The sequence below is a fragment of the Anguilla rostrata genome, unplaced genomic scaffold (genome assembly GCF_018555375.3).
Source record: "Anguilla rostrata isolate EN2019 unplaced genomic scaffold, ASM1855537v3 scaf0225, whole genome shotgun sequence".
Lineage (NCBI taxonomy): Eukaryota > Metazoa > Chordata > Actinopteri > Anguilliformes > Anguillidae > Anguilla > Anguilla rostrata.
The window spans coordinates 1-12,436 of record NW_026985774.1 but is presented as its reverse complement, the minus strand read 5'-3'; the positions used below and the strand labels follow the sequence as shown (position 1 = coordinate 12,436).

Here is a 12,436-nt window from a genome sequence, read left to right as displayed (position 1 = left end):
AGCCCCTCCCCTACGGTGCAAGTCAAACACAAAGGGGGGGGGAAAAGAAAATCAAAGGGAGATGGGTGAAAAAAGAGTCAGACAGGTTTTGTCGATCAAAGTTCAGACACAACAGGGGGAAAGACGAACAAAACTTCTTTATTTAGACAGTTTTTTATTTTCCTTTTTTTTTTTTTTAGTAGGTAGTTTAACTTTTTTAATCCCAGGATATTTATGTACTGTTTTACGAAAGGACTTATAACTTTTTTTCTTTTATAATAAGTTTTATAGTACTTTATTTTATTCCTTTTTTAGATATTTGATATGTAAATACATATTAGAAAGCTCACCAAAGCGTGACGGATACAATTATTTGTAAGTATGTTCTCTTTTGTATAATCTACTTGAGTGTAATCATGTAATTTGATCAAGTAAAACTACTGCATTTTCTTTCTTGTATATTTTGTGCTTATGTAACGTACAATAGTACAGAAGATATTGTATTATAATATTACAAAAAGACCTAAAAGACATAACATAGCAACTAAAAAAGAAGTACCTTTTTAAATTTTATAAATGCATCATTACATTTGTCAGCTCTGGAGAGATTTGTTTGTGAGTGCAAACATATATTTGTGAACCAATCATTTTGTTTGTAAGATACAAAAATATCTGTGAATCTAATTGTATTTGTGTAAGGATAGTCTTATTTATGTAATGATTTATGAGACAATAATACCCACAGACGACTGGAGCTGGAGGCTTGTTTTTGAAATATGTAACTTTCACTTTTCATTCCCAGAGCACCATTTTGAGTATTATATTTTGAGAAAAAATTTCTTTGAAATGGCCACAGCAAGAGATCTCCGTGAGTAGCCATTGATATTGATTTGTGTTGTATGTGTCTGTGGATTTAATGGAAACATTGAAAGTTAGTATGAATTCACAATGACACAATTGATGCAATTCAAAATATTACTTTCTTTCTGAATACTTAGTATAGACTACTGTATATTATAGGTCCAAAAGGGTACTTCACACTTGTTTTAAATGTTATTTTAACTTGATTTATATTACTTTATTTATTTATTTTTTTAGTATTTTAGTAGTTAATTGATTGTGTGATGATGTGGTTTAACATTTCGTATAGGGAGGAAGGAGGACAGAAGGACATTTTATATTTGTTCATTCATCTCAAAAGGGAGGAGAAAGTTATTGGGCTTAGTTCAAACTGAGCTAACGGAAACAAATAATAATAATAATAATGAATTGAAAGTTTCCTCCACTAAATGAGAAATGTTCATAGAATGCGCAAAGCAAGCTTGGTCAGGAAACTCCATGGCCGGCCTCAGCGATCGAATACTCACGCATTTCCAAAATCAACCAATCACACACACCTTTTCTCATACCCATCAAATCACATGCACACAGCACCAATGGAGTGCCTTTTAAAACCAACAGTCAGATCTCTCCTGTGCTGTGTATTGCCTGAAAAGATTCATTATGGTTTTCATACATTTAGATCACAAAGTGAAAAATATTTGAAAGTTTCTTTTCCTTATATGCATTATAACCTGTTTTAAACAGTGACGTAATAATTTACTCTTAGCTTGTAAACATGCAAAGTGACCTTATCTGATGGAACAATGTGTTGTCACGACCACTGTTGGACAGTCGCAACTTGTACATACCATGGTTTAAAAAGGAATAACAAAGTTTATTACAAAACACAAAAATAATACATTTACAAACCAAAACAAAAACTAGTAGTGGAATGTGGTAGTATGCCTGGGGTGATATGCAATGTTGAATGAATGAAAGCTGTCCTGAATTCAACCCAACAAGCCCCTTATCTGCCATGCCACGACTGCACCGTGCACCTCACCTACGGTGCGAAGTGCACACACACAGGGATGGGGAAAAGCAATCAAAGGAGATGGGTGTAACAGTGTCAGTACATGGTTAGCTGATCAAAGTTCAGATACAACAGGGAGATAAGATGAAAAGAAGTTCTTTATTGAGTTTTTTTTTTGTTTGACTTTTTTGAAGTCTTTTTCAGTAGGCTAGTTCAACTTTATTAACATATTATCCACAAGTATTTCAAGTAGTTGATTTGCGCAGAAAATTTTATAATCTTTTTTTTTCACAAACGTAGAGCATGTCTTAATCAATACATCAGCCCTTACTCTCTCTGGGATACTGGCATTGGCTGTGGAGTTTTCAGACCTGCACTGTGCACTCTGTGCGTGTGTGCATGTGTGTGTATGTATGCGGGTATGAGTGTGTGTGTGTGATGTAGAGTCAGAAGTCAGCTGTAGTGGGTAAAGTTCTAAAATTCATAGCGGGATGCCTAGAGATAATATGTCTGGACTAAAAGAAAAGGGTTTGTTTCAAAACCACAGAACCTCAAGCCATTGGATTTGAACTTCACTTGATTTTAAGTCTTAATAACCTTTTCTGCCTTAAACCCAGACTGTATTCCTATTAAAGATTGCAATATATATTTCTGTACATATCTTTGAAAATAAGTAAATTCAAATTCACCTTTTTTAGGCCTGCTCAGGCATATGTATGAAAAGATTCATTTTGGTTTTGATACATTTAGATCACAATCAACGTGAAAAATATTTTAAGGTGTATTTCCTTGTTGATTGATGTACATTGCTTCAGTCTGCCTGTCAAGGTAAATGAATTATGACTTGTAGTAGATAATGACTTGTTAATTTATAACTTATGCACAAGTAAATTGATCTTATCTGATGGAAAAATAGGCCAATACATGATTAGGTAATCAAGGCTCAGAGATGACGGAGAGAAGAAGAAAATAACTTCTTTATTTAGACAGAGTTTTTTCTTTTTTGTGTTTTTTAGCAGGATATATGTGTAACTTGTATTATCCCAAAGTATTTCATGTAGTTGATTTACACACAAAACATTGTGTTTAATTATCTCCGCCAGGTAGAGCCTGGAGGGGATTATACGTTTGGTCATGTGTTTGTGTGTGTGTGTGTGTGTGTATCTGTCCGCAGCTAATCTCTAACCAGCCGGTAGGGGCCGCAAGTGATCAACAAGTGTTTCACATGGCGGAGATCTGCACTCTACTGAGTGCACTCTTCTATTTTTATAATCAGTTTTGTAGTACTTTATTTCTTTTTTACACATTTTATATGGAAATACGTATTAGAAAGCTCACCAAAGTGTGACTGATACAATTATTTGTATTTTCTCTTTTGTATAATCTACTTGAGTGGAATCATGTATTGGAATCATCAATAATTTTGTTTGTAAGATACAAAAATATTTGTGAATCCAATTGTATTTGTGTAAGGATAGTCTTATTTATGTAATGATTTATGAGACAATAATACCTGCATAGATTTGAAGCTGGAGGCTTGTTTTTGAAATATGTAACTTTCACTTTTCATTCCCACAGCACCATTTTGAGTATTATATTTTGAGAAAAAATTCCTTTGAAATGGCCACAGTAAGAGATCTCCGTGAGTAGCCATTGATATTGATTTGTATTGTCTGTGTCTGTGGATTTAATGGAACCATTGAAAGTTAGTAGAAATTCACAATGCATTGATGCAATTCAAAATATTACTTTCTTTCTGAATACTTAATATAGACAACTGTATTTAATAGGTCCAAAAGGGCACTTCACACTTGTTTTAAATGTTATTTTAACTTGATTTATATAACTTAGTATCATTAGTAATTAATTCATTGTGTGATGATGAGGTTTAACATTTGGTAGAGGGAGGAAGGAGAGGAGGACATTATATATTTATTCATTCATTCTTTTAGTGAGGAGGCCTAAATTCTTAATTCACATTATGATAATAATAATAATAATAATAATAATAATAATAATAATAATAATAATAATAATAATAAATCATAAATAATAAGTACTGGTTTTTATACTTGTGACCAAAGACCTTGCGTAACATATTGTATATATTTGGGCAGTTATAGGGGATCCTGATATTATTCATTTTGAAGCAGAGATCTTGGTGTTTTATACAATATGTGTGTTCCAAATTTCCTATTGTGTTTATTGTGTATGAAATAATGAATCATTGTGTTAGTAACAGGGGATGTGAAGACAGAGAAGGGTCGATGTAAAAGATCCAGTGCAGAAATCGAGCCTCCATACAGTAAGTTAATACCACTGATCTGTACTACACTGTGTCACGCTGGCCATAAAACATGATGGTATTTTGAAGGACTCTTTTCAAAAAGGATCATTTGCTTTCTGATTATCTATTACAGCTGACTCTATTTAACATGTACAAAAGGAAGACAATTTTAATTAATGTGGAAGAAGCACCCATGACTTTGAGTATTGAAAAATTTAATATGACTCATCTGATCTCTATATTGTTATGTTGGATGTCTACTGATTCCCCTGCTCCAAGAGCACCTGAGTTTGTTTAGAAAGTGATGTCTGGGCTTTTTTCTCTGATATTTTCATTTTTTAAAATGTCCTATTTCCATCAACTTTTGACCTCTCTCTCGCACTCTTGCATTATCTAGTGTTATAGAACGATTCAGCTATTCTTATTTTATGTATTTTTCTGGTAAAATGGTAAATGGACTGCATTTATATAGCGCTTTTATCCAAAGTGCTTTGCATTTGATGCCTCTCATTCGCCAGAGCAGTTAGGGGTTAGGTGTCTTGCTCAAGAACACTTCAACACGCCCAGGGTGGGGTTTGAACCGGCAACCCTCCGACTGTTAGACAATCGCTCTTACTTCCTGAGCTTTGTCGCCCCCTTTTCTCAACTTAATACATATAACAGACATTTTGCACCTTTGTGACCCGGTCAGGCTTCTTCAAAAATATTATAAATGGAAGTGACAATGAACACTGATTTATTGAACACTGGGCTGCCTACTGTTACCTGCAGTTGGCTCTATGAAACAGAATGCAGCTTATTTATGGAACTGTTATTCTATGAACTGAGGAAGGCCCACAGTATGAGCTGCCAGCCCAGTTAGACTTCCATAAAGGGTGACCACTGGTGCACAGGTAATGTGGTCTGATGTCATATAAGGGGCCATGGAAACGACTTGTGGGATAAAATCCTTGTACATCATCTCAGAGAGAGAATGAATTTAATCTTAAACTCGTGGACATCCAGTTTGATGTGTATCAAACTGTCTGTGCCTAACACATGCTGGGTTAACATGCTTTCTCTCACAGTAACCCTGGTGTCCTACTTTGCAGTGTCTGAGCTGAAGATTGTGCTGCTGGGGAAGTCTGGAGAACTGAAGGGTAAAGTGGGAAATATCATCCTGGGCAGTGAGGTCCTTTCAGTAGGAGATCAGTGTGAGAGGGCACGAGGTCTGGTGAATGGGAGGCCTGTGGCTCTGATCAACACTCCAGACTTACTGGACCCTGAGCTCCCTGACAGGAAATTATTCTATCAGATAGAGAGGTGTGTTACCCTGTCTGCCCCAGGTCCTCATGCATTTCTGCTGGTGCTGGAGAAGGTGGGGTTTACAGAGGATGATAGAAGACGACTAGAGAGAATCCTGCACTCTTTCAGTGATGAGGCCTTTAAGTACTCAGTGGTACTGCTCATACAGGCGAGTAAAAAAAACTTGGTAATCCTGTTAGTGGAGTTGTGCAAAAGTGTGGTGGAAGGAGTCGCAAATTAATCAACACAGAAGAGATGAATTACACCAAGGTAACTGAACTAATGGACAAAATAGAGCAGATGATGGAGCAGAATGGAGGAGGTTTCCTCCGCTGTGAGATGTTCAAGGAGCCTGAATCAGCTGCGCTAGGAGCGATAGAGGGCTCACTGATGGGCACTGAACAGAAGATGGAGAGGACGCAGAATCCACAGGCACAGCCTAGAGAACAACAGCAAATGGGAAAAGGAGAAAAAGGTAAAAACAGAATCAGGGCAAGAAAAGTCATTATTAAATTAGTTTGTGTGACTAATGGTGAGAATTGATTGATAGTTAAGTTAACCCTTAATGCTTTGAAACAAGATGAATTAAAATGAATGAAACCTGAAAGAAAATCTGGCCTTTTATTGGCTACAGCAAATGTATGCACATCACTCAGAACCGATAGACAAAACATTGGAAATGTTCACAGATTATTGAAAAACTGACAACTCAAGGGTCAAAACAAAGATAAATTCATATTTCTTTGTAGTGAGATGTTTGGCTACATTTTACTATTGGCATTTACCAAAGTGGCTCAAACAGCTCAAACAGAAGGGAACTCACCTGTGGAATTAGACCTGTGTATTGATGAAAACTGAAAATGTACTGATATAGATTCAGGGGAAGTGACTCACAAATTGACAATAATAAAATAAGATAATGGTCAGAAGATAACAGACTGTTCCTCTTTATTCCAGTGGTTGTGGGTGACAGACTGAACTTGGCGTTGTTTGGGAGCAGTGGAACTGGGAAGACTTCTGCAGGAAACGCCATTCTGGGACAGAGGGGGTCCAGTGTGGATCCCAGCCCCTCTTCAGTGTGTGAGAGGAGAGAGGGAGAAGTGTGCGGTCGCTTGATTACCGTGGTGGAAATGCCAGCTCTGTGTGAATCACAGCTCTCTGCATCCACTGTGTCTCGCCTCTTTACCTCTCTCTGTGGCCCTGGAGTTCATGCCTTCCTCCTGGTCATACCAGCTGCTCCCCTCACTGATGAAGACAAGGCAGAAATAACAGGGATTCAGGAGATATTTGGCTCAAGAGTGACTGATCACATGATGGTCCTTTTTACCCATGAATATCCAGATGCTCAACCTGTTCATGAATTTCTGCAGCAGAATAAAGATACTCGGGAGCTTCTGAAGATGTGTGGCGACAGGTTCTTTGTTTTCAATCAGGACATTGTAAATGACCCAATAGTTCCAGAGCTTCTGAAGGCTATAGAGGAGATGAATAGAGCAACAGAAAGCTGCTTTTCCCTGGATATGTACTTGGAGACACAGCTGGAGAAGGTCAGAGAGCTGGAGGCCAGGCACAAGATTGAGCTAGAGGAGAAGAACAGAAAGATCAGAGAATTAGAACAAAATACTAAGGGCACATCACTGGGTAAGTGTTGCGGGTTTCTTTGTTTATTCTTGTGAAAAGCATTACAACAAATCATTGTGTAGCACCATTCCCAAAGTAATGTCAAGATGTGTCTCAGACTATATTACTGACTCTAAATGCAGCTGTATCCAGTGCAGAACACTGGAATAGATTGAAGAAATGCAGCTATAGCTAGTTTCCATGTAAATCCATGTGACTTGTGCCATGCAACAGTGTTTACCCCCTCCCTGATTTCCTCTGTTATTGCATGTTTGTTACACTGAATGGTTTCAGATCTTTAAACAAATGAAATATTAGACAAAGGGAATCTGAGTGGACTTAAAACACTTTTGTTTTCATTATTATAAAAACAGTGTTTTTATAATAATATAATAATTAATATAATAATTATTATAATAATAACTCATATTTATTTAATGAAAAAAGTTATCAAACACCCAACTCCATCATGTAAAAAAGAAATTTCCCCTTTAAATTGTGGTTTCTCTTATTAAAGTCTGAAAGACTGAAATTGCTTCGCTTATATTTTGTACTACCCTTGGTGGTAAAATAGACAGCTGTATTATCAAATCATTTACAATTTATATTTTTTTGTTTTGAATTATAAAAATTGGTGTTTTAAAAATCACTGAGCCACCTACTGTGCTTCAGTGGAGTCCCAGCCTTAAAAACCCTTTCCAGACTTTTTTCTAATTTCTTCTGGAATTTCCTTTGATTGTGGTATGTTCTTGTAGAAACTTTGTGGTGACTCTGATCTTACACTGTGATGGTTAGGTGCAATATGAGTGAGGTTTAGATTCAACAGGGCTGGCTGCATTCAAGCCTGGCTGCGTTCAATCGGGTGACTCTGATTATCATTGATTGATTGCATAACTAAGAGCACAATTACTTATTATCATCATCATGGATGATATGGGTGTTTTATTACTTTTTTCATTAAATATATGAAATTATAATTTTTAAAATGTGTTTTAAGTTTATTCAGGTTCCCTTTGTCTAATATTACATTTTGTCTTAAGATCTGAAACAATTCAGTGTGACAAATATGTGATAATAAAGGAAATCAGGAAGGGGACAAATACTTTTTCATGACACTGTAAGAATAAAGATTCTCGATTTTATTTGATTTCCCTTGAAATGAGCATTTTGTAGTTGACTTTAAAAAACACACTAGCTGGTTGTGATTTACCCGAATAAAGCAGTTTTTGTAGTGTATCAATCAGCCCCACATTTTGGCTTGAACTTAAAAACATAACAACATAATCATGAGAACAGCCCATTCAGTCATTTTAGTCCTTCAGACTTGCCATTAACCTACTGATGTCCAGTGAATTAAATTCATACCAGTAAATTCTAAGCATACCAGTGAATATTATCCATATCTGTGAATTCTAATTGTGCCAGGCAATTCAAATCATGCCAGTGAATTCTAACCTTGCCAGTGAATTCTAACCATGGCAATGAATTCCATCCATGCCAGTGAATATCTGCCATGCCAATTTAATTCTAACTGTACCAATGAATTCTAACCACGCCAATGAATTTAATCTCTGCCAATGAATTCTGACCATGCCAATGAATTCTAACCTTGCCAGTGAATTCTGAACTTGCCAGTTCTGACTCGGACATGCAAACAGACAGGAAAGCACATTTAGCTCCCACCCAGGGAGGGAGGGACACATTCTACAATGGTATTGCAATATGGAAGAGTGCCTCCTCTGATTCAATGACTGTGTATCTCAACTACTGGGCTACACAGTATATTCCACTAAAATTCAAACATTCTTAGATTGAAATTATTTATTTACTGCAAGATGTCACTGAAATTACATGAAGTCCAGCAACAAAGTGGTTTAGAAATACCTATTCATTGTGAAATTGACTGCTGAATCTCCACAGGATAGCTTGCGTCTGTATATACAAATACCCAAAGTACCAGAGATGTCAGGACCCAGTTGTGAAGGGGCAATGTCTGAAAGTTTAACTCCAGTCCTAGAGGGTTGCCGTGTCTGCTGGTTTAACTCCAGTCCTGGAGGGCCACAGTGTCTGCTGTTGGTTGGCTGGTGGTAGTTTAGATTGATGGCTGGTTTTCAATGATTTTCAGGACCAGTGATTTATTTAAGCCACTGATAAAGATTCCACATACCTTGTTCTCGCAGTCTTAATTGGCTGCTGTTTGAAAGGAAACCACAAATGTCTCTGGACACTACAGCCTTCCAGGACTGGAGGTAAAGCTGCAGAAACTGCCATACTGCCATACTGAATACAGTTTGAAACATTAAATATTTGTGTAGTTCTCCAATTCTCTGAAATTTAATTCTGAACTATGCTGTGTTCTTTAATTTTGCAGGCATTAAAGGTAAAGATCAGAGCTCGGACTGTGTGAGGATAGTGCTCGTGGGGAAGACAGGAAGTGGGAAAAGTGCCACAGGAAACACCATACTGCAGAGGGAGGAGTTCCAGTCTGAGCTCAGTTCAACATCAGTGATGGTCTGCTGTAAGGAAGGAGTAGGAGAAGTAGCTGGCAGGCATGTTGCTGTAGTTGACACACCAGGTCTCTTTGATGTACCATGTTCTAATGAGGAGGTCCAGCAGGAAATAGCCAAATGCACCTCCTTTTTGGCCCCAGGACCTCATGTGTTTCTCCTAGTGCTACCAATTGGAAGAATGGGAAGGGAGGAGGAGGACACGTCGCAGCTTATTAAGAGTACCTTTGGTACAATGGCTGAAATGTTCACCATAGTCATGTTCACAAGAGGGGATGATCTTATTGAATCAATTGAAAAATACATTCAAAGAGGTGGCCCTACAATCCAAAATCTTATTCAAGACTGTGGAAACAGGTTTCATGTCTTCAATAATAAAGACAAGAGCAATCACACCCAAGTGTTTGAGCTGCTGGATAAGATAGACATGATGGTGAAGAAAAATGGAGGAGGCTGCTACACCAATGAGATGTTCCAGGAGGCAGAAATCACCATAAGGAAAGAGTGTGAAAGAATACTGAGAAAACAGAAGGAAGAAATACAGAAAGAGAAAGAGGTGCTGGAGGCAAAACATGAAGAGGAGATGAAAGAGATGAGGAGGAGGATAGACGAGCAGAGAAATAAAGTTCAGGAAGAAAGAACTCATTGGGAAAAAGAGCTGAAAGAAGAACATTTACAGAAGGAGCTGGAAGAGTGGAAGAAAAGACAGCAGGAGGAAAAAGAAAAAATAGCTGAGCAAGATAAAAAGAAGAAAGAAAGACAAGAATTAGAGTGGAAGAACAAAATGGATGAGATAGAGGAAGAGAAGAGGAAAATGAAAGAGGAGTGGAAACATAGGGAAGAGGAAGAGAAGAGGAGAGTAGAAGGAGAGGAGAAACAGAAGCTCGAGCTGATAGATGAACAAAGAAGAAAAAATAAAGAATTTGCGGAAAAGCAAGCAGATGAAAAGAAAAGGAGAGATAGAGAGGAGCAGGAGAGGAAGAACTGTGAGGAGAGAGAAAGAAGGGAGTGGAAACAGAAAATTAAAGAGGCAGAGAAAGAGAAAAAAGAGATAAAGGAAGAGATGAAGAAAAAAGCTGAGGAATGGGAACAGGAAAGAGAAAAGGAACGTATAAGGAATGAGGAGATGGAGATGAAAAGGAAGCAGAAAGAACAGGAAGACAAGAGAGAGTGGGATGAGAGACAAAAGAAAATGGAGGATGAGTTTGAGAAAGAGAGGGAACAAGAAAGAAAAAGGAGAGAAAAGGTCAGGCGACACAATGAGGAAATAATGGAGATGTATCTTGAAGAAAAAAGAAGTCAGTTGAAAAAACAACAAGAGGAATGGGACAAGGAAAGAAATGCAGAGAGAGAGAGAAGATATAAAGAGGATGAGCAGAGAAGAGAGGAGGAGAGGAAAAGGCTGGCAAAGCTGCGGGAGGAATTCGAGAGGGAACGAGAGGAGGAGAACCATAAGAGGAAAAAGGAAGATCAGACCAGGACTGAAAGAGAAGAAAAAAAATGTAAAGAAATTGAGGAAAACTACAAAAAGGAAATGGAAGAACTGAGAAGGAAATATGAAGAAGATGCTAGAAAACAAGCAGATGAATTTAATGCAAAATCCAAAAGATCATGTTCATGTGTAATATTGTAATGCTGCAGTGGGCATGCTAGAGTAGTAGAACGTACCATTACTTCAGGGTATGCCAAGATCTAGATGTGGAACGGACCGAAAATAATTTTGTTTTATGAGCAAGAATATGGGGAATTAAAAATAAAAAATTTTTTTAATGAAATTTCCCCACTTTTTTCTTTTTCCAATTCGCAATGGCAAATAATGCTCACAGTGCAAGGTTCATTGCAACCTCAGCTATCGACTCGGTAGAGCACAGACAAACAAGAGAAATCATGTGCGTTCAGTTAACGCTTCTTATACCGCAGTTGGCCTCAAACACACATGAGGCAGGGTCGCATGATGATGGTGTGGTCAGCACTGCGTTTTTCGGGAGCTCCATACTGCTCGACGATATTAATGTATGTTTAGCGCATCGTCTACATTTTATACAACCAACTTCCACAGGAGTTCCTAGGGTTTTATCTTTGGAAGAATTCTGGACACAATCTTTTCCCAAAAGGATACGAGGTAGAGGGAAAACTGCAACAAAAAAGCTGGTGAGGATGAAACGCTCGTCCATCAAAATGGCAACCAGAATGGCTCTGAGGGGGTCGCAACTGCAGCTGCTGCAGCCGGAGCTGAACTCGATACTGCCTTGGCTAAAGCCTTAAGTGTGATGACTGCTGATATTATGAAAGTTATTGATGAAAAGCATAGCCCTGTCATGCTGACTGTGCAGACACACACTTCCAACATTGCTTGGGCTAGCCAGCGTTTAGATGAGGCCGTGTCTGGAATTCTCGCAGCTCAAAACTAATCTTCTGCACACAGTGAGTCCCTTGATGTTAAAAGTTTACAGAATCTCCTTCTACATCGGCTTCTTAACATCTGTGTTTTGAGGTGGAAGGGCTTTGATGGGGCTAAGTGATGGCTGCGGAAAATGAAAATCCCATACACCATGCAGTTCCAAGCTATTCTACAGGTAACGCACCAGGGTAGGCCTAAACAGTGGAAGTTCGATATCCCGATGCAGGTACAGGACTTTTTAAAAACTGTTGACACTTTAGGTATATCCTCCTTAGCTGGCTTTAACCACTGATGTACATGACAATTGCTAACTAATGTAGATTACCAATTTGCTGTGGGTGTTTCTTTTGATTCAAAATTTTTTCAAACATTTTTTTCTGGAAGTCGGAAGTTGGAAGGATCCTGTGTTCATTTATTTGTTTGTATGTTTTTTGTAAAAGTTGCATGTTGGTAGAGATACAAATGCTTACAAAACTCAGTTGGTTTCATTTTTTATATCTATA

The 12,436-nt window shown here is 37.8% G+C and overlaps 2 protein-coding genes across 2 annotated transcripts; both read left to right on the top strand.

The window, feature by feature from the left end:
- Positions 1–245: 245 nt before the first annotated feature.
- LOC135246367 (GTPase IMAP family member 4-like) lies at positions 246–5,646 on the top strand. Its single transcript, XM_064319846.1, has 5 exons — positions 246–354; positions 782–847; positions 3,413–3,476; positions 4,071–4,139; positions 5,213–5,646. The coding sequence occupies exons 3-5, from the start codon at positions 3,455–3,457 to the stop codon at positions 5,644–5,646; spliced, it is 525 nt and encodes a 174-aa protein (XP_064175916.1). The 5' UTR covers positions 246–354; positions 782–847; positions 3,413–3,454.
- Positions 5,647–5,660: 14 nt separating this feature from the next.
- LOC135246366 (GTPase IMAP family member 8-like) lies at positions 5,661–12,411 on the top strand. The gene is made up of 3 exons (XM_064319844.1): positions 5,661–5,880; positions 6,363–7,046; positions 9,397–12,411. Exons 1-3 carry the CDS (start codon positions 5,661–5,663, stop codon positions 11,163–11,165), a joined length of 2,673 nt encoding a protein of 890 aa, XP_064175914.1. The 3' UTR covers positions 11,166–12,411.
- Positions 12,412–12,436: the final 25 nt, after the last annotated feature.